This window comes from Piliocolobus tephrosceles, chromosome 12, assembly GCF_002776525.5.
Source record: "Piliocolobus tephrosceles isolate RC106 chromosome 12, ASM277652v3, whole genome shotgun sequence".
In the NCBI taxonomy this organism is placed as follows: domain Eukaryota; kingdom Metazoa; phylum Chordata; class Mammalia; order Primates; family Cercopithecidae; genus Piliocolobus; species Piliocolobus tephrosceles.
The window spans coordinates 100,753,985-100,774,152 of NC_045445.1; the positions used below are offsets into that span (position 1 = coordinate 100,753,985).

A 20,168-nucleotide genomic window follows, 5' to 3' on the forward strand; every position below is an offset into this window, starting at 1 on the left:
TCCATATCCATTCTTTATGCCTCCTCCCATGGGCAGCTGGTCTACTGTGTTTGAACCTTGAAATTGTGTGATATTCTCTTAAAGCCTGAAGCATTGGTTTATAAATATGTATTTTTAGTATATATAAAACATATTATACTATGTTTCTCAATTCTGTTCCTTTTTTTTTTCTACTCATTCTTATGGTCTCTCCATATTTTAGTGTGTTTGTCTGAGTTTGTTCTTTAAATTGCTACGTAGTATTTCACAATGTCCCCAGCACCACTTCATACTTAACCACTCACCTAGTCATGGATGCTGAGCATTGTGTCCAAGTCCCATCTAATACAAACAATTCTGCAATCAACTTCTACATAAATGTTTCCTTACAGGGTGTGAGAATTTCTCAGGGATGTGTAGAGAAGAGAGGATTTGCGCCTAATCATGGAGTATCTCATCCAGAATAGGACTGAGTACCGCCATATTATTCTCAGATTAGCTGCACTGTACAAGGGTTCTGGCTTCCTCAGTGTTTCTGCCTGCCTTGGCCTCCCAAAGTGCTGGGATTATAGGTGTGACCCACCGCGCCCAGCCAGCTCCATATTTTCTGCTGCCTGAATTGCAGTTATTCTATTCCTGATTTGATTTGCTGATTCCATTGTTTTTACTACTTCATATTAAATGCTAATGACAGATATCTTTACCTAAAACATTCTATTTCTCTTGTCATGAGCATTATGAAACAAACCTACAACTGTTCTCCATTACCTAGTATATGACAATTAAACTCTTCTTTCAAGAAAATAAAAAACATGGCTACATATTTCCAATTCAACTCATATCTGTATATTTTCTGTAACCTCTGCTCAACTCCATTTTTAATATTTTCTTAACGTTGACCATATCTGATAGTCCTCCCTGAATCTGACTGTTTATTCTGTGCTCTATTCAGATGAGACATTTTCCACCTTGTGATCAGTTCTCACCTGTCTCACAAAATGGCTCTTAATTATTCCAGCCTATATGGCTCTTTCCTTTTTCTCATCCTCCATCCCACAAGAATTCTGAAAAAATCACAGGATTTTAGCATATAGGGTAACTGAGGCTTTTACCTCTATGTTTTCAGAAAGTCTCCGGAATTAAGAGCCTATTTCAGGCTGAGTGTGGTAGCTCATGTCTGTAAACCCAGAACTTTGAGAGGCTGAGGCAGGAGGATCACTTGAGGCCAGGAGTTCAAGACCAGCCTGGGCAACACAACAAGATTCCATCTCTATTTCAAAAAAAAAATTTAAGAAAAAAGAGCCTGTTTCTTTTTATAGAAAAATCTATTAATTTGACAAAAAAGAATTGTGTGTATTCATCATGTGCAACATGATGTTTTGAAATATGTATGCATGAAGAGCCTATTTCTTATAGTATAACTCAGGATCTTACCGAGGGAGAAACCACAGACTAATGGGAACAGAGAATGGTAACATAAAGATTCTTTGCAGCCAGGTGTGGTGGCTCACACCTATAATCCCAACACTTTGGGAGGATAAGGCAGGTGGATCACCTGAGGTCAAGAGTTGAAGACCAGCCTGGCCAACATGGTGAAACCCCATCTCTACTAAAAATACAAAAATTAGCTGGGTGTGGTGGCCCACGCCTGTAATCCCAGTTACTCGGGTGGCTGAAGCAGGAGAATCACTTGAACCCAGGAGGTGGAGGTTGCAGTGAGCCGTGGGACTGGAATAATGAGGGATTTGCTAGCAAAAAAAGAAACTCTGAAGAATAAAGGAATAGCAGATAGAAAGCACAGCAGGTTCTTCTAGGGTTGTGAGCGAGTACCCAAGGAAGAGGCTCCCTACTTCCCAGGGATGAGATTCAGACCTTGTAGGGAGGGCACAACCATGGCTCGAGGCAGGTAGAATACTTGCTATGGTGCTGTCCTGGTGGAACTTGCTGGAAATCTGCCCTCTAGGATTCCCGAGAAAACTGTTGATACGGAGGTGACTCACTGGAGCTATTCCACTACAAATCATCTGAGAGTAAACTGGGGGGTGTTGGGTGCTGCTGACTGTACAGTGCTACAGGGGCCTGCAGGAACTAGTTGCTTGGGAAGCTATATGAGCTGCAGGAGCTGGGTGCTGGAGAAGTCACCCACACTGCAGGAGCCGAACTCTAGAGAAGACCACGAGCCCTGGGTACTGGGAACACTACATGTGCATCAGGAGCCAAGTGTTGGCAAAGATGCCCACACTACATGAGCCTGGTGCTGGACAGGCTACCCCTGCTGGATGAGCCTGCTGAGTGAGCACCCTAGAACCAGGAAGCAAACCCCCCTCTTCCTGCAGTGTCTCTCTAGCATCTTACACTGACAAAGTTTAGTATCATGCCAGCTGGCAGAAGGAAAAAATATTTAAAGAGGCTGAGATCCACTTTTTAAATTTTTAATTTTTATGGGTACATAGGTATATATATATTTATGGGGTACATGGGATATTTGGGGGTTTTGGAGTTTTTTATTTTTGAGAAAGAGTCTCACTCTGTCACCCAGGCTGGAGTGCAGTGGTGCAATCTCAGCTCCCTGCAGCCTCCACCTCCTGGGTTCAAGTGATTCTCCTGCCTCAGCCTCCTGAGTAGCTGGGATTACAGGTGCATGCCACCATGCCTGGCTAATTTTTGTATTTTCAGTAGAGATGGGATTTTGCCATGTTGGCCAGGCTGGTCTCAAACTCCTGACCTCAGGTGATCTGCCCGCCTCGGCCTCCCAAAGTGCTGGAATTACAGGCACATGCCACCATGCCCAGCTAATTTTTGTATCTTTAGTAGAGATGGGGTTTTTCCATGTCTCAGACTCCTGGCCTCAAGTGATCCACCCACCTCGGCCTCCCAAAGTGCTGAGGATTACAGACAAGAGCCACCGCACCCAGCCTGCATGGGATATTTTGATACAGGCATACAATGTGTGATAATCACATCAGGGTAAATGGGGCCAGATCCGTTTTTGTTGAGCAGGCAAGGAAGGGTGAATTTGGAACTGAGAGGCAAAACATTGATAACCAGCACACTTATTCTTCACTTTTCTGAAGTGGAGCATGTAGAAAATATTTAGTAAATGAATTTATTGAATTTGGGGATATAGGCAGAGGAGGAGATTTTTTCTCTTTCAGATGAAATTTTCAAGTGTCTGCTCAGAGGAATTCAAAGAAACATACATTATATTTGGAAAGGGAAGATGACTGCATGAAATGTTAACACTCTCACCCTTTGTGTATTTGTCCTTTCTGTTATAAAACTGTGCCAAACTGAGTATCAATATGAATGGTACAGTGTCTGCTTTACAAATTCATAGCAAACATAAGCTCCCTAGAAGTATACCAAAATTAGAACTAATATTTAGAAAGACAACACATTTTGGATATGCATGGAGGAACAAAACAAGAGGCTAAATATAGATGTATATCTTCCCCTACGTGATAAATCTGAGGTGAATGGGTGCAGTTCAATAAGTCAACTCTAATCCTGATGGGTCATTCAGGGACCATGTTGTAAGTCACTCTTCTGGCATCTCCTGGGGCATCGTTGTCACCTGCCTGGTTAATGATGGGTCACTGTGGAGTCCAGTGGGAAGAGGGAAGAGGAAATAAAGGAGATTTGCCCACTGTCTTAAGGCTGGCCTGCAAGTAGCATATATCACTTCTGCTCGTATTCCATTGATGAGAAAACAGCGAGGCCAGTGGATGTAAGTCCCAGCCACATTCTATTCCTGTGAAAGACGGGGAGAATAGATCTCAGGGGAGGGCCTGCAGATTCTGCCACAGATAGCTTTTCCTTTCCTCTTTTATACTTCTTGTTATAAGCATGTATTCCTGGAACCAATAGAAACTTGCACCTGGGGCCGGTGCAGTGACTCACACCCGTAATCCCAGCACTTTGGGAGCCCGAGGTGGGCAGATCACTTGAGGTCAGGAGTTCAAGACCAGCTTGGCCAACATTGTGAAACCCCGTCTCTACTAAAACTACAAAAATTAGCTGGGTGTGGTGGCAGGCACCTGTAATCCCAGCTACTTGGGAGGCTGAGGCAGGAGAACTGCTTGAACCCGGGAGGTGGAGGTTGCAGTGAGCCAAGATTGCACCACTACACTCCAGCCTGGGCTGCAGAACGAGACTCCAGTTCAAAAAACAAAAAAAGAAAAAAAGAAACTTGCAGCTGGTTATAGAGTTGGAGTGCAGATAACTATTTACTGTTTGTCTGTGTCAGGATGGCGTATTGCAACTGGTTTTTCTATAGATACAAAGAAATTGGTGTTTGAGGCATATAGATACAATGTTCAAATTCACATTAAATTTGAAGAGCTCCACTCATAATGGTATAGAGGGAAAAGCAAGAAGAAGCAGGGAGCTTAGTAAAGTGGTGGAGCTGATATGTATTAAGAACATACCTTCTGGAATATTTCTTCCATGCCAGGCTTCCCCTTCACAGGCTACAGTTTCTTCTGGTTACTCTACTCACAATCCAGGCCTCTTACATAGGGGAACTGGACTCTGAGGGTTCAAATCCCATCTCTCCCACTTATTTAGCTATTCGATATTCAGCAAGTTACATGACTTCTCTGTGCCTGTTTTCTCAATTGTAAAACAATTGATAATCGTAGCTACCTCATAGGGTTTAGTGAGGATTAAATGAGCTGTTTCGTGTAAAGCACTTGTAACAGTCCCTGTGCATCATAAATGGTATATAGTTGTTTTGCATTTATTAAGTGTTCTATAAGAATATTGTGTTGCTACATGATTGCTACTGTATTGTTCTATGGGCTCTTCCGTTTATCTGTGTTCATCTTGTCTGAACTACATGTCCCCTCTAGCCTCTGCTAATTGTTCTTTGTGTCGTTTTCATTTCTTTCTTTTTCTTTTTAGGTGAGGCTATTGAGAAAATGCAGCAACAGGGAATTCCTGGAGAACTTTTCTTCCACTGTGAGAGATTTGATCAACCCATAGGAGAAGATTCATTGTGTTCTATTTTAGAAGCACTGTGGCAAGATAATGACCAGTTAGAGCGATATCACGAAAACCAGAATAACCTTTTAAGTCATGTGAAAGTATTGATTAAGGAGAGGGGCTATGAACGTAAAAACATTGAAAAAATAATTCATGTGACTACCAAGCTTGTTCCTTCAATTAAAAGACTCCGTAACTGTGACACAATTTTGAAGCACACTTTAAACTCACATAATCATAATAGAAACAGTGCAACAAAGAACCTTGGCAAGATTTTTGGAAATGGTAATAATTTCCCCCATAGCCCTTCTTCTACTAAGAATGAGAATGCTAAGACAGGAGCAAATTCCTGTGAACATGATCACTATGAAAAACATCTCAGCCACAAACAAGCTCTCACCCACCATCAGAAAATTCATCCTGAGGAGAAGCTTTATATGTGTACTGAATGTGTAACAGGCTTCACTCAGAAGTCACATCTGTTTGAGCATCAGAGAATTCATGCTGGAGAAAAGTCCCATGAATGTGACAAGAGCAACAAAGTCTTCCCCCAGAAACCCCAGGTTGATGCACATCTGAGTGTTTATACAGCAGAAAAACCCTATCTGTGTACTCAATGTGGGAAAGTCTTTACCCTCAAATCAAACCTCATTACACATCAAAAAATTCATACCGGGCAGAAACCCTACAAATGCAGTGAATGTGGAAAAGCCTTTTTCCAGAGATCAGACCTCTTCAGACATCTGAGAATTCATACAGGAGAAAAACCTTATGAATGCAGTGAATGTGGAAAAGGCTTCTCCCAGAACTCAGACCTCAGTATACATCAGAAAACTCATACCGGAGAGAAACACTATGAATGCAATGAATGTGGGAAGGCTTTCACAAGAAAATCAGCACTCAGGATGCATCAGAGAATCCACACAGGAGAGAAACCTTATGTATGCGCTGACTGTGGGAAGGCCTTCATCCAGAAATCACATTTCAACACACATCAGAGAATTCACACTGGAGAAAAGCCGTATGAATGCAGCGACTGCGGGAAATCCTTCACTAAGAAATCACAACTCCATGTGCATCAAAGAATTCACACCGGAGAGAAACCCTATATATGTACAGAATGTGGAAAGGTCTTCACTCACAGGACAAACCTCACCACACATCAGAAAACTCATACTGGGGAGAAACCCTATATGTGTGCTGAATGTGGAAAGGCTTTTACTGACCAGTCAAATCTCATTAAACACCAGAAAACTCACACTGGAGAGAAACCCTATAAGTGCAATGGCTGTGGGAAAGCCTTCATATGGAAGTCACGCCTCAAAATACATCAGAAATCTCATATTGGAGAGAGACACTATGAATGCAAGGACTGCGGGAAAGCCTTTATCCAGAAATCAACACTAAGCGTGCATCAGAGAATCCATACAGGAGAGAAACCCTACGTTTGTCCTGAATGCGGGAAGGCCTTTATCCAGAAATCACACTTCATTGCGCATCATAGAATCCATACTGGAGAGAAGCCTTATGAATGCAGCGACTGTGGGAAATGCTTCACTAAGAAGTCACAACTCCGTGTGCATCAGAAAATCCACACAGGTGAGAAGCCCAATATATGTGCTGAATGTGGGAAGGCCTTCACTGACCGATCAAATCTCATAACGCATCAGAAAATCCACACTAGGGAGAAACCCTATAAATGTGGTGACTGCGGGAAAACCTTCACCTGGAAGTCACGCCTCAATATACATCAGAAGTCTCATACTGGAGAAAGACACTATGAATGTAGTAAATGTGGGAAAGCTTTCATCCAGAAAGCCACACTAAGTATGCATCAGATAATTCATACAGGAAAGAAACCTTATGCTTGTACAGAATGTCAGAAGGCCTTTACTGACAGATCGAATCTCGTTAAACACCAGAAAACGCATAGTGGAGAAAAACGCTATAAAGCCAGTGACTGAGAAAGTCTTCACCTGGAAATCACAACTGGGTATGCATCAGGTATCTAATAGTAGGTACGACGAAGGCCTGATGCTGCAATCGTTGTGCAGGGGGAAATGGATATGAGAGACTGAGGCTTGAGTGAACTGAAGGCAAACAGAGCCAAGTATCCTTCAATCCACTGGAAAGACAAGTTCCTGCATCACCACAGTGTATATGCAATTCGACGCATAGGAAGAGCCTTTAGAGAAAGCATTTGAGCCATAGTCATGTTTGGTGACATGATTCATACAGACCTCTGGAAATAGTAGAATTAAGACCCGAGGAGATGACTTGTCATCTCCTATGCTTCACTTTTTGGATAAAGAACTTTTTAAATTCAGTACTGATTAGTTCAGCATATCCTGGGACATAAAAGTACTCACTACTGGGAAACACTTTTTCAAATTTCTAGGTTGGGGAGAAGAGTTTTCATTGTCCAAACACTGGCAGGGCACTGACATCAAGGCAGGAAATCTACTTGGGAATGCAGATATCTGTTTTTGTGATCATTGGCACTTCAGACACAGAAAAGATTCCCATGAAAAACTGTTTTTTCTCTTCCCTTGGGAAGTCCTCATGGTATGTGTATTTTAAGTGCAACAGAATTTTTAAATTTAAAGGTATAACTTTATGAATTGGGAAATTAGGCCTAGCTCTAGCCTGTGTTACAGAAATATAGTCATTGAATGATACAGACATATAAAGGTAGTAGTTGTCTCATTATTAATTCCCTGCTGGGAGAGCAGGTGAGTCATACCCTGTAAGAGGTATGCATGCCTTCTAACCTGTTTCCCCAAAGCTGTTATTTGCATAAGCTGCAGGCCATAGATTCCTTATCCCCTCAGTAACTGACCCTACAACAATGGAACTGATCCACAGCACTCTAGATTTTCAGGCTCTCCCACCAACACCCCTGCTTTCCTTGGGATTCCTGTTTGAAAAAGAATGGTTGAAAAATTGGGTTTCACTTCCTAATATTTTGTTTTTCTTCCTATTTGGTTAAGGTATATTCATTTCATTTCCTACATGCACATTAAGGGTAGTTTTGTGTAGACTGCTATGGGATAAATTCATGTTGCATTGCAATTAGTTTTTCTAAAACATAATTACAGTTTATCATAGTTGAATAACTGGAAGACTTCTCAAGAAAGATCACTGCTCTTTTTTAACACTGATATATAGACACTTTCTCATTTTCCCTTAAACTTTTTTTTACAATACTCATAAAAAGGAACTTACTTTCTAGCATGCAATTGTGTTTTTATTTTATTTTAAAATATTTTTATTAAACTGTATATAGAAAATGCATATATCATAAACATACAGCTCAATGCATTCTCAAAAACTGAACATACTCAGATCAAGAAACAGAACATGACCACACCCCAGAAGCCTTCCCCACTTTCCCTTCCAGGCAAGCCCCCAAGGGTATACACTATCCTGACTTCTCACAGCATAGATTCATTTTGCCTGTTTTGTATTTTATATAAATTGAGCCAAACAATTATATATCATATAATTGAGCAATATACTCTTTGGCATCTGTCTTCTGTCATTCACATTATGTATGTGAGAGTCATCCATATGTTGCATATAGTTGTAGATAATTCATTCTCATTGTCATGTTGTATCCCATTCTGTGAATATGCTGCAATATAATTTATCCATTCTACTGTTTGTAGACATTTGGGTTGTTTGCAGCTTGGGCTATTAGGAATTGTGCTGCTGTGTATTGGTGAACATATGTGTGTATTCCTGTTAGGTATGTACCTAAGTGTATCCATATGTTCAGCTATATATTATAAAACCAGTTTTCAAGTGGTTGTACCAATGTACACTCCCAGCAACACAGTATGCGAGTTCTAGTGCTCCACATACTTGCCAACATTTGGCATTTTCCATCTTTTTTACTATAGCTATTAGTGGTGGGCATATAGTGATATGTCAGTTTTCGTTTTTCATTTTTTTTTCTCTTGTCCTCCAAACAGATTTTCGTTTCTATTTCCTTGTCCTCCAAACCATTGTAGTATCTCCCCAGGTTAGATGAGTGGCGGCTGAGACCTGAGACCTAGGCCTGTTCCTCACATGACTGTACCATTTTACATTCTATCGATGTATGAGGGTTCCGGTTTCTTCACATCCTTACCGACTCTTATTATTATCAGTCTTTTTTATTATAGCTATCCTAGTACATGTGAAGTGATATTGGGATATTAATTTACATTGCCCTAATGATTAATAATATTGATCATCTTTTATTGAGAATCTTTGATGAAGCATCTGTTCAAATCTTTTGCCCATTATCAACCGGGTTGTTTTTTTACTGTTGAACACTGAGAGTTTTTAAAAATATATTCTGGGTATAACTTCATTATCAGTCCATTATCCTTGCAAAGGTTTTCTCCCAATCTCTGGATTGTCTTTTCATTCTCTTAAGAGTGTCTTTTGAAGAACACAACTGCTCATTTTGATGAAGTCCAATCTTTCCATTTGTTCACTTCTGGGTTGTGCTTTGAGTGCTGTATCTAAGAAATCCTTGCCTAACCAAAGATTACAATGATTTTTTTCCTGTGTTTTCTTCCAAAGGTTTTAAGTTTTACATCCAGGTCTGGCATCTATTTTGAGTTATATGGTGTGAAATATGGATCCAAGCTCTTTTTTGTTTTTGTTTTGTTTTTGTTTTGTTTTGTTTTTGCTTATGGATATTCAAATGTTTCCACACCATTTGTTTAAAAATACTACCCTTTCTCAATATTTTGACTTTTGTCAAAAGTCACTTGTCCAGGCCAGACATGGTGGCTCATGCCTGTAATCCCAGTGTTTTGCAAGGCTGATAAGCGGGGAATCACTTGAGGCCAGGAGTTCAAGACCAGCCTGGGCAACATGGCAAGATCCTGTCTCTAAAAAAAATGTTTTTACATTAGCCAGGTAGTGGTGCATGCCTATTGTCCCAGCTACTCAGAAGGCTGGGGTGGGAGGATCGCTTGAGCCCAGGAGCTAGAGGCTGCAGGGAGCTATGATCCACACCACTGCACTTCAGCCTGGGTGACAGAGTGAGACCCAGTCTCTTAAAAAAGAAAAAAACAATCACTTGTCCAGAGGTAGAGCTTCTGGAATGGTAGGATGAGGAGCTCATCAAAACCCCTCCCCCAAAAGCAACTATAAAACATTTTTTAAATGGTCAAAAATGAGCATTTTAGAACACTGGCAATTCACCAAAAGCATGTGTCAAATTGAAAAGTATTTATTGATGGAAAAACTACCAAACCTTGATAAGAACAGTGGGGTCTGTGGCATTTAGACTTGGAGCTGCTCCCGTTCTCAGCTCTGTGGGCATGGTAGCCATGAGGAATGGAAGCCTCACTGTAAATGGAGGGAGCTGACCTGACTCTTGAGCTCCAGAGAAAAGCTCCATGCTTAGGGGTATTGTCAAAAACAACAACAATGTTGGTAGCAAGTAATTGGGGAAGGCCAACCTCACAACTGCCTGAGGCTGCAGCATTGTTTGGGTGAACAGCAGACCAGACAAAAAATTAAGGGGATATGGAAAATAAGACAGCAATAGTGGGAATTGATAAGCCCATGCATATGCATGAGGATGTGGAAGGCTGTGTACATGACCACAAAATATCAGGTCCCTGGATGAATGTGAGACCCTATGCAAGCCGAAATGAATGCCAGCACAGACTTACAAGCAGCCTGAACTTAATATGTGTACTCAAACTCACATATTTACCCCCTTAGTGGAAGCCATACTGGTTTGAGGTATATAACCACAACTTTCAAGCAATCATTGGATAAAAATAAGCTATGCAGACCCACAAGTGACCCCAAGGAAGCCAGGTATAAAAACAGAAAGAATTATTTAAAAACCAGCCAGGTGTGGCGGCTCACACCTATAATCCCAGCACTTTGGGAGGCTGAGGCAGGCAGATCACCTGAGATCAGGAGTTCAAGACCAGCCTGGCCAACATGGTAAAACCCCATCTCTACTAATAATACAAAATTAGCCAGGTGTGGTGGCACATGCCTGTAATTCTAGCTACGTGGGTGGCTGAGGCAGGAGAATCTCTTGAACCTGGGAGGTGGAGGTTGCAGTGAGCAGAGATCACACAACTGCACTCCAGCCTGGGCAACAAGAGTGAAACTCCGTCTAAAAAAAAAACAAAAAAACTAAGAGACATCAGTAGCTGCACACTGAGGGAAGAAAAACTCTACAGAATTAGTCCCCACAAGTCCCTAAACAAAAAACAACAGCAAAAATAATAACTGTGGAGGGTGGGATCATAATCCAGAATTACTAAAATATATTATCTATAGTGTCAACTTTTTAACAATTATGAGACATGCAAAACAAACTGCACACACAGATAATTCTGGTCCATACACAGGAAAAAAAAAAATACCAGTCCACTGGAAACTGTCTCTGACGATGTCCACATGTTGCATTTCATAGATAAAAGACTTGGTGTCTTTATGTATTGAATAGCCAGGTGTGGTGGTACATGCCTGTAGTCCCAGCTAATCAGGAGGCTGAAGCAAAAGGATCGCTTGAGCCCAGGAATTAGAGACGGCAGTAAGCCATGATAGTGCCACTGAACTCTAGCCTGGGCTACAGAGCAAGACACTGTCTCAAAAATAACAAATAAAATAAAATATCTAGTTAACAAAAAAAAAAAAAAAAGAGAACAAAAAAGATATGAGAACTAAGGAAAACATCTCAAAATGGCAGATGTAAATCTAACCATATCAATAATTATATCAGAAATAAATTGACTAAATTCTCCAATCAAAAGGCAGAGGCTCTCAAATTAAGATAAAGAGAGGATCCAACCGTATGCTACCTATAAAAGCCACACTTTAGATTCAAAGTTACAAATACATTGAAAGTAAAATGATAGAAAAATATCTAACATGCAAAGAATAACATAAATGAGCTGGAGTGGCTATACTGATTTCTGGCAAAATAGAAATTTAGTTGGAAAATGTTACTAAACACAAAAGGGTCATTTTATAATGATACAATGGTCAATTCATCAGAAAAATATATTTTTAAATTTTATATAAATGTATAAAATTTTATATAAATGTTTATTTTATTTAAAAATATATTTAATATATATTTATAAAACTATATGTTTGTGTGTGTGTGTGTGTGTGTATATATATGTATATATATATATACACCTCTAACAAAGGAGCTTCGAAACACATGGAGCAAAAATCTGACAGAAGCAAAGGGAAAAATAGACAATTCAGAAATAGCAGTTGGAGAATTCAATAACCCATTCTCAGGAATTAGTAGAACAACTAGAAATGAAATCATCAAGGATATAGAAGACTTGGACACCAAAAACCTGATGTGACCTAGCTGACATCAATAGAACACTGCAGTCAACAACAGCAGAATACACATTATTTTCAAATACATATGGAACACACTCCAGGATAGATCTATGCTAGACCATAAAACATGTTTCAAAAAATTTTAAAGGGTTAAATTCTACAAAATATATTTTCTTACTATAACAACTAGAAATCAACAAGAGAATGAAATTGGGGAAACCCACAAATATTTAGAAATTAACACATTTTTGTTTTGTTTTGTTTCGTTTGTTTGTTTTTTTTTTTGTTTTTGTTTTTTGTTTTTGAGACAGAGTCTCGCTCTGTCGGCCAGGCTGGAATGCAATGGCATGATCTCGGCTCACTGCAACCTCCTACTCCTGGGCTCAAGCAATTCTCCTGCCTCAGCCTCCTGAGTAACTGGGATTACAGGCGCTTGCCACCGCACCCGGCTAATTTTTGTAGTTTTAGTAGAGACGGGCTTTCACCATGTTGGCCAGGCTGGTCTTGAACTCCTGACCTCAGGTGATCCACCCGCCTCGGCCTCCCAAAGTGCTCGGATTACAGGCGTGAGCCACCGGGCCCGGCCAGAATTTAACACATTTCTAAATAAGCCATGAATCAAGAATAAATCACAAAGGAAATTAGAAAGTACTGCACGAAAATGAAAACAACATACAGGAATTTATGGAATACGACTAAAGCAGTGCTTAAAGGGAAATGTATAGCTTTAAATACCTATATTAGAAAAGGAGAGGGTGGCACGGTAGCTCCTGCCTGTAATCCCAGCCCTTTGGGAGGTCAAGGCGCGCAGATTGCTTGAGCTCAGGAGCCGGAGATGAGCCTGGGCAACAATGGCAAACCCGTCTCTACAAAAATTAGCCAGGCGTGGTGGCACGTGCCTGTAGTCCCAGCTACTTGGGATGCTGAAGTGGAAGGATCACTAGAGCCCAGGAGGCAGAGGTTGCCGTGAGCTGAGATTGTGCCACTGCACTCCAGCCTGGGTGACAGAGCGAGACTCTGTCTCAAAAAGAAAGAAAAGAAAAACGGAGAAAGATTTGAAACCAATAATCTAAGCTCCCACCTTAAAAATGTAGAAATGTAGCAATCTACACTTAAAGCAAGCAGAGGTAAGGAAATGATAAAGATTTGAATGGAAATCATTGCAATGGAAAAATTTTAAAAACAATAAAGAAAATTCGTGAAACCAAAGTTGATTCTTTGAAAAGATCAAACAATTGACAAATATTTAGATGGACCAAGAAGAGAGAAGACACATCACCAAAATTAGGAGGCAAGACCACTGACCCTATGGAAAGGAAAAGGATGACAAGATAATTCTATAAAAACTTTATGCTAATGAATTAGACAACTTGGACAAAATGGACAAATTTGTAAAAGTACGCCAATTATCAAAACTGACTCAAGAAGTCATAGAAAATATGGACAGATCCAGGCGTGGTGGCTCATGCCTGTAATCCCAGCACTTTGGGAGGCCGAGGTGGGCAGATCACGAGGTCAGGAAATTTAGACCATCCTGGCCAACATGGTGAAACCCCGTCTCTACTAAAAACACAAAAATTAGCCGGGCGTGGTGGCGGGCGCCTGTAATCCCCACTACTTGGGAGGCTGAGGCAGGAGAATCGCTTAAACTCGGGAGGCAGAGGTTGCAGTGAGCCGAGATCTCGCCACTGCACACCAGCCTAGCAACAGAGTGAGACTCCGTCTCAGGAAAAAAAAGAAAAGGAAAAAGAAAAAGAAAAGAAAGAAAGAAAATATGAAAAGAGTTGTAATAAGTAAGTTAAAATCTGTTCACACAAGAAAAACCCAAAGCCAGATAGTTTAACTGATTAATTTTATTAAACATTTACAGGAGAAATAATACCAACACTACAAAATCTTTCAGAAGAGAGAGGAGGAATGAACACTCTCCAACCCTATGAAGCCAGTATTGAGACCTAAGAGACCTCTGAGATGTAAGCCAAACACATCACAAGAAAACTAGCAAATTAAATTTAGCAACCTATCAAGAATTATACATAATGACTAAGTGAGGTTTAATCCAGTGATTCAAGGCTGTTTGAACTTTTTTTTTTTTTTTTCTTTTTTTGAGACAGGATCTCATTCTGTCGCTCAGGCTGGAGTGCAGTGGGGTGATCACCAGGCTTACTGTAGCCTCAACCTCCTGGGTTCAAGTAATCCACCTCAGCCTCCCAAGTAGATGGGAACACAGGCACATGCCACCACGCCCAGCTGATTTTTCTATTTTTTGTAGAGACAGGATTTCATCATGTTGTCCAGGCTGGTCTGAATTCCTGAGCTCAAGCAATTCACCTGCCTCAGCCTCCCAAAGTGCTGGGATTACAGGTGTGTGCACCCAGCCAACATTCAAAATTGAATCAAAGTAGCTTGCACCGATGTGATTCTGTGTGGCTGTTCTCTGGAACAGTAGCCGTTTAGCTCCATGCACCTTCCCTCCCATCTAAGTGCATGCCACCACCCCATGGAAGATTCAGTGGACATGGATATGAGCCCCCTGAGCTCCCAGAAGTATCTTTTTGGTTGCAAACTAAAGGCAGACAAAGATTGATCACTTTAAAGTGGATAATGATGAAAATGAGCACCAGTTATCTTTCAGAAAGGACAGTTTAGAGGCTGGTGCAAAGGGTGAATTGCACGTTGCTGAAGCAGAGGCAATGTATATGAAAGCAGTCCAATTAAAAGTAACACTGGTAGGCCGGGCGCGGTGGCTCAAGCCTGTAATCCCAGCACTTTGGGAGGCCGAGACGGGCGGATCACGAGGTCAGCAGATCGAGACCATCCTGGCCAACACGGTGAAACCCTGTCTCTACTAAAAAATACAAAAAAAGAAACTAGCCGGGCGAGTTGGCGGGCGCCTGTAGTCCCAGCTACTCGGGAGGCTGAGGCAGGAGAATGGCGTAAACCCGGGAGGCAGAGCTTGCAGTGAGCTGAGATCCAGCCACTGCACTCCAGCCTGGGCGACACAGCGAGACTCCGTTTCAAAAAAAAAAAGTAACACTGGTTGGCCAGGCACAATGGCTCACGCCTGTAATCTCAGCACTTTGGAAGGCCAAGGGCAGATGGATCACCTGAGGCGAGGAGTTCGAGACCAGCCTGGCCAACATGGTGAAACCCATCTCTACTAATAATACAAAAATTAACCAGGCGCAGTAGCGGGTGACTGTAATCCCAGCTACTCAGGAGGCTGAGGCGGGAGAATTGCTTGAACCTGGGAGTCAGAGGTTGTAGTAAGCCAAGGTAACGCCACTGCAGTGAGCCGGTCGTGCCACTGCACTCCAACCTGGCGGCAGAGCAAGACTGTCTCTGAAAAAAAAGTAACACTAGCAACTTTGCAAATGTTTGTACAGCCAACAGCTTCTCTTGGGGGCTTGGAAGTAACACTGGCTATTGTCTTACAATTGAAGTGTGGTCTAGGGCCTATGCATATTAGTAGCACTTAGCAGCTGTGGAGGAGTCAGATGAAGAGGAGGATGTCAAATCCCTAAGTCTATCTGGAAAGGAATCTGTCCTGGGAGCAGTAGCAAGTTTCCACATTAAAAAACTAAAACTTGCTACTGATGAATATGATGAGGAAGATGATGAAGATGATGAACATAATGAGGAAACTGAAGGAAAAAAACCCAGTGGAGAAATCTATACGAGGTACTCCAGCCAAAAATGCACAGAAATCAAACGAGATGAAAATGACTCACTACCATCAACACCAAGATCAGAAGTCAAGAATCCTTCCAAAAACAGGAAAAAACCTCCTAAAACATTGAAAGGACCCAGTTCTATAGACGACATTAAAGCAAAAATTTGACGGGGTGCGGTGGCTCACACATGTAATCCCAGCACTCTGGGAAGCCAAGACGGGAGGATGGCTTGAGCCCAGGAGTTCAAGGCTGCATTGAGCTATGATCACACCAGTGCACTCCAGACTGGGTGACAGAGTGAGACTCTGTCTCAAAAAAAAAAAACACGAAACAAAATGCAGACTGGGAGAAAACACTGGCAAATCATGTATCTGATAAAGGACTTGTATCCAGAATCTATAAAGAACACAACTCAGGCTGGGCGCAGTGGCTCATGCTGTAATCCCAGCAATTTGGGAGGTGAAGGCAGGAGAATCACTTGAGCCCAGGAGATGGAGACCAGCCTGGGCAACATTAGGGAGACCTGGTCTCTAATTAAAAGAATTCAAAAAGAAGACAACCCAGTTAAAAAATGGGCAAAAGAGGATGGGTGTAGGTGTATCAGTGTCCCCATGCTGAGGCCAAAGGGAGTGCATAGGGCAGGGAAATGCCAGGTTGCCCCTGCGCCCCTCACGCCCACTCTGTCCCAGGCAGATGTTCCTGCAGGCCCCTGCCTGCCTTGCCACCCACTCAGCTCCAAGCAGGCGTGTCTCTGGCCGGGTCAGGTTCCTGCCTGCTAGGGTCCTGCTGAGCGATCCTGGTCTGTCCTAGTCCTCTCTGAGCTGAGACTCCTCCTCAGTCACTAGAGGATGAGAATGGTGTGGCATACCTTATACCAGAAGAATAAGAAAACAAAATGTTTTGTGTGTAGTAGAGAAGAACTGGAAACATCCTGAATGCATAACTTGGGTATTGGTTGAGAAACTGGGGCACATCCATATGGCAGGGGTGCACAGTGACACTAACGAAGAAACATTGCCAGGAGGAAAAACCAAATTACAAAATAGTATGCACAGCAAGACCTCATTTATGTAAAAACACACAACAAATACAGTTTTTGATGTTTGTTTCTATAAATGCACAGTGAAAAGTTTGAAAGGTCATGTCAGACTGTTAATGGGAAGAGTATGCAAGTGCGCTGAGGAAGGAAGTGCTTCTCTTTATATATTTCTATACTGTCTTATTTTATTTATTTATTTATTTTAGACGGAGTGTCGCTCTGTCACCCAGGTTGGAGTGCAGTGGTGTGATCTCAGCTCACTGCAGCCTTCGCCTCCTGAGTTCAAGCGATTCTCCTGCCTCAGCCTCCCGAGTAGCTGGGATTATAGGCACGCACGACAAGGCCCAGCTAATTTTGGTATTTTTAGTAGAGACAGGGTTTCACCATGTTGGCCAGGCTGGTCTCAATCTCCTGACCTCAGGTGATCCATCTGCCTCAGCTTCCCAAAGTGCCAGGATTACAGATGTGAGCCACCATGCTTGGCCAATTTCTATACTGTTTAAATCCCCCTTTTTATTACAATGGTTCGTATTACTTTTATTGTTGAAACAAAAAAAAAATTAAGAAAATTCCAAAATGTTTTTAAATGGGCAAAAATATTGCAAAAACATTTCACCAAGAAAATATACAAATAAACACATGATACTTTGGGAGGCTGACGCAGGAAGATTGCTCGAGCCCAGGAGTTCGAGACCAGCCTGGGCAACAAAGCGAGACCCTGGCTCTACACAAACTAATTTAAAAATTAGCTGGGTTCAATGGCACAAGCCTGTAGTCCCAGCTACTTGGGAGGCTGAGGCGAAAGGATCCCTTGAGCCCAGGAGATCGAGGCTGCAGTGAGCCGTGATGGAGCCACTGTACTCCAGCCTGGGTGACAGAGAGAGACCTCGTTTCAAAACAACAACAACAACAACAACAACCTATAACACATGAAAAGATGCATAGCATCATAAGTCATTAGGGAAATGCTAATTAAAACCACAGTGAAATACCACTTGATATTCACTAAAGTAGCTATAATTAAAAAGTCAATTATAAGAAATGTTGGCAAGGATATGGAGAAGAAACCTTCATACATTTCTGCTGTGAATGTAAAATGTAATAGCCACTTTGGAAAAGTTTGGCAGCTTCTTAGAAAATTGATCAAAAATTTGACCGGGCCCAGTGGCTCACACTTGTAATCCCAGCACTTTGGGAGGCCAAGGCGGGTGGATCACCTGAGGTTGGAAGTTCAAGACCAGCCTGACCAACATGGCAAAACCCCGTCTCTACTAAAAAATACAAAAATTAGCTGGGCATGGTGGCAGGTGCCTGTAGTCCCAGCTACTTGGGAGGCTGAGGCATGAGAACCGCTTGAGCCCAGGATGCAGAGGTTGCAGTGAGCTTAGATCACGCCACTGCACTCCAACCTGGGTGACACAGCGAGACTGTCTCAAAAAACAAAGAAAGTTGATCACATATACAACCCAGCAGTGCTACTCCGAGATATCTATCCAAAAGAAATGTGACAAATGTTCACACAAACACTTGCACTTGAATCTTTGGAACAGCATTATTCAAACTAGCTAAAAGGAGAGAACCCAAAAGCCTGTCAACTGGCAAATGAATAAACAAAATGTGGTACAATCACCAAGAAAAAGGAATAAAATGTTGGGAAATACAACAGGGATGAACCTCAAAAACATACTAAGTGACTAAAAATACAAAAATTAGCCAGGCATGGTGGCGTGTGCCTGTAATCCCAGATACACAGGAGGCTGAGGCAGGAGAATTGCTTCAACCCGAGAGGTGGAGGTTGTGGTGAGCCGAGATCGTGCCACTCTGCAGCCTGGGTGACAGAGCAAGACCTTCTAAGGAAAAAAAAAAAAAAAAAGCCTATAGTGATATGTAGATTAGTGGTTGTCTGAAGGTGGGAATTGCAATTAATGGATATTAACTAAATTAACACAAAGTGCCAGGCACAGTAGTTCATGCCTAAAATCTCAGTGTTTTGGGAGGCTGAGGATTATTGGAACCCAGGTCTTCAAGACCAGCTTGGGCAACAAAGCAAGACCCCGTCTTTTTTAAAAAAAAAAAAATTTTAAATTAGCTGAGCATGGTGATACATAATGGCTGCTGAGGCTGAGGTGGGAGGATTGCTAGAGCCCAGGAGGTGGAGGCTGCGGTGAACCGTGATCGTTCCACTGCACTCCAGCCTGGGTGAGAGACCGAGACCCTGTCTCAAAAAAAAAAAAAAAATAGCAAAAGAGATCTTATTGGGACTACATAAATGTTTTAGAACTTGAATGGAGTGACGGTTGCACAAGTAGGTAAATTTAATAAAGTCAGAGCTGTGTTGGCTATTATAAATCCTTTACATTTCCATATGAATTGTAAGATAAGTTTATCCAATTCTGCCAAAAAAAAAAAAAAAAAGGCTGCTGTGATTTTTTTTGGGATTGGTTTGAATCCATAGATCAATTGGAGAGATTTATTTGAAATCTTTTTTTGTTTTTGAGACAGGGTCTCGCTGTCGCCCAGGCTGGAGTGCAGTGACTTGATCTCAGCTCACTGCAGCCTCAATCTTTCCAGGCTCAGATGATCCTCCCACCACAGCCTCCTGAGTAGCTGGGATTACAGGAGTGAACCACCATGCCCAGCTAACTTTTGTATTTATTGTAGAGATGGGGTTTTGCCATGTTGCCCAGGTTGGTCTCAAACTCTTGGGTTCAAGTGATTCACCCACCTCAGCCTCCCAGAGGGCTAGGATTACAGGTGTGAGCCACTGCACCTGACCAGAATTGAAATCTTAACAATATTGAGTTTTCTTTTTTTTGGATTTCTTTTTTTTTTGAAATGGAGTTTCACTCTTGTTGCCCAGCCTGGAGTGCAATGGCGTGATCTCAGTTCACTGTAACCTCCACCTCCCTGGTTCAAGCGATTCTCCTACCTCAGCCTCCCAAGTAGCTAGGATTACAGATGCCCGTGACCACACCCAGCTAATTTTTTGTATTTTTAGTAGAGATGGGGTTTCACTATGTTGGCCAGGCTGGTCTCGAACTCCTGAGCTCAAGTGATTCACCCGCCTCGACCTCCCAAAGTGCTGGGATTACAGGCATGAGCCACTGCACCTGGCCAATATTGAGTTTTCTGACTCATAAATCAGGATGCCTCTCCATTTC

General features: G+C 42.0%; 1 protein-coding gene across 6 annotated transcripts in view; it reads left to right on the top strand.

The window, feature by feature from the left end:
* ZNF41 (zinc finger protein 41) overlaps positions 1–8,473 on the top strand; it is a 36,832-nt gene extending 28,359 nt beyond the window's left edge. For all 6 annotated transcript variants that reach the window (XM_023202807.1, XM_023202802.1, XM_023202806.1 and 3 more), the window contains exon 5: positions 4,882–8,473. In XM_023202807.1, the coding sequence (XP_023058575.1) occupies positions 4,899–6,926 (2,028 nt within the window). In that variant the 5' untranslated portion in view covers positions 4,882–4,898 and the 3' untranslated portion in view covers positions 6,927–8,473. The remainder of the gene's footprint in view (positions 1–4,881) is intronic.
* The last annotated feature ends 11,695 nt before the right edge of the window (positions 8,474–20,168 follow it).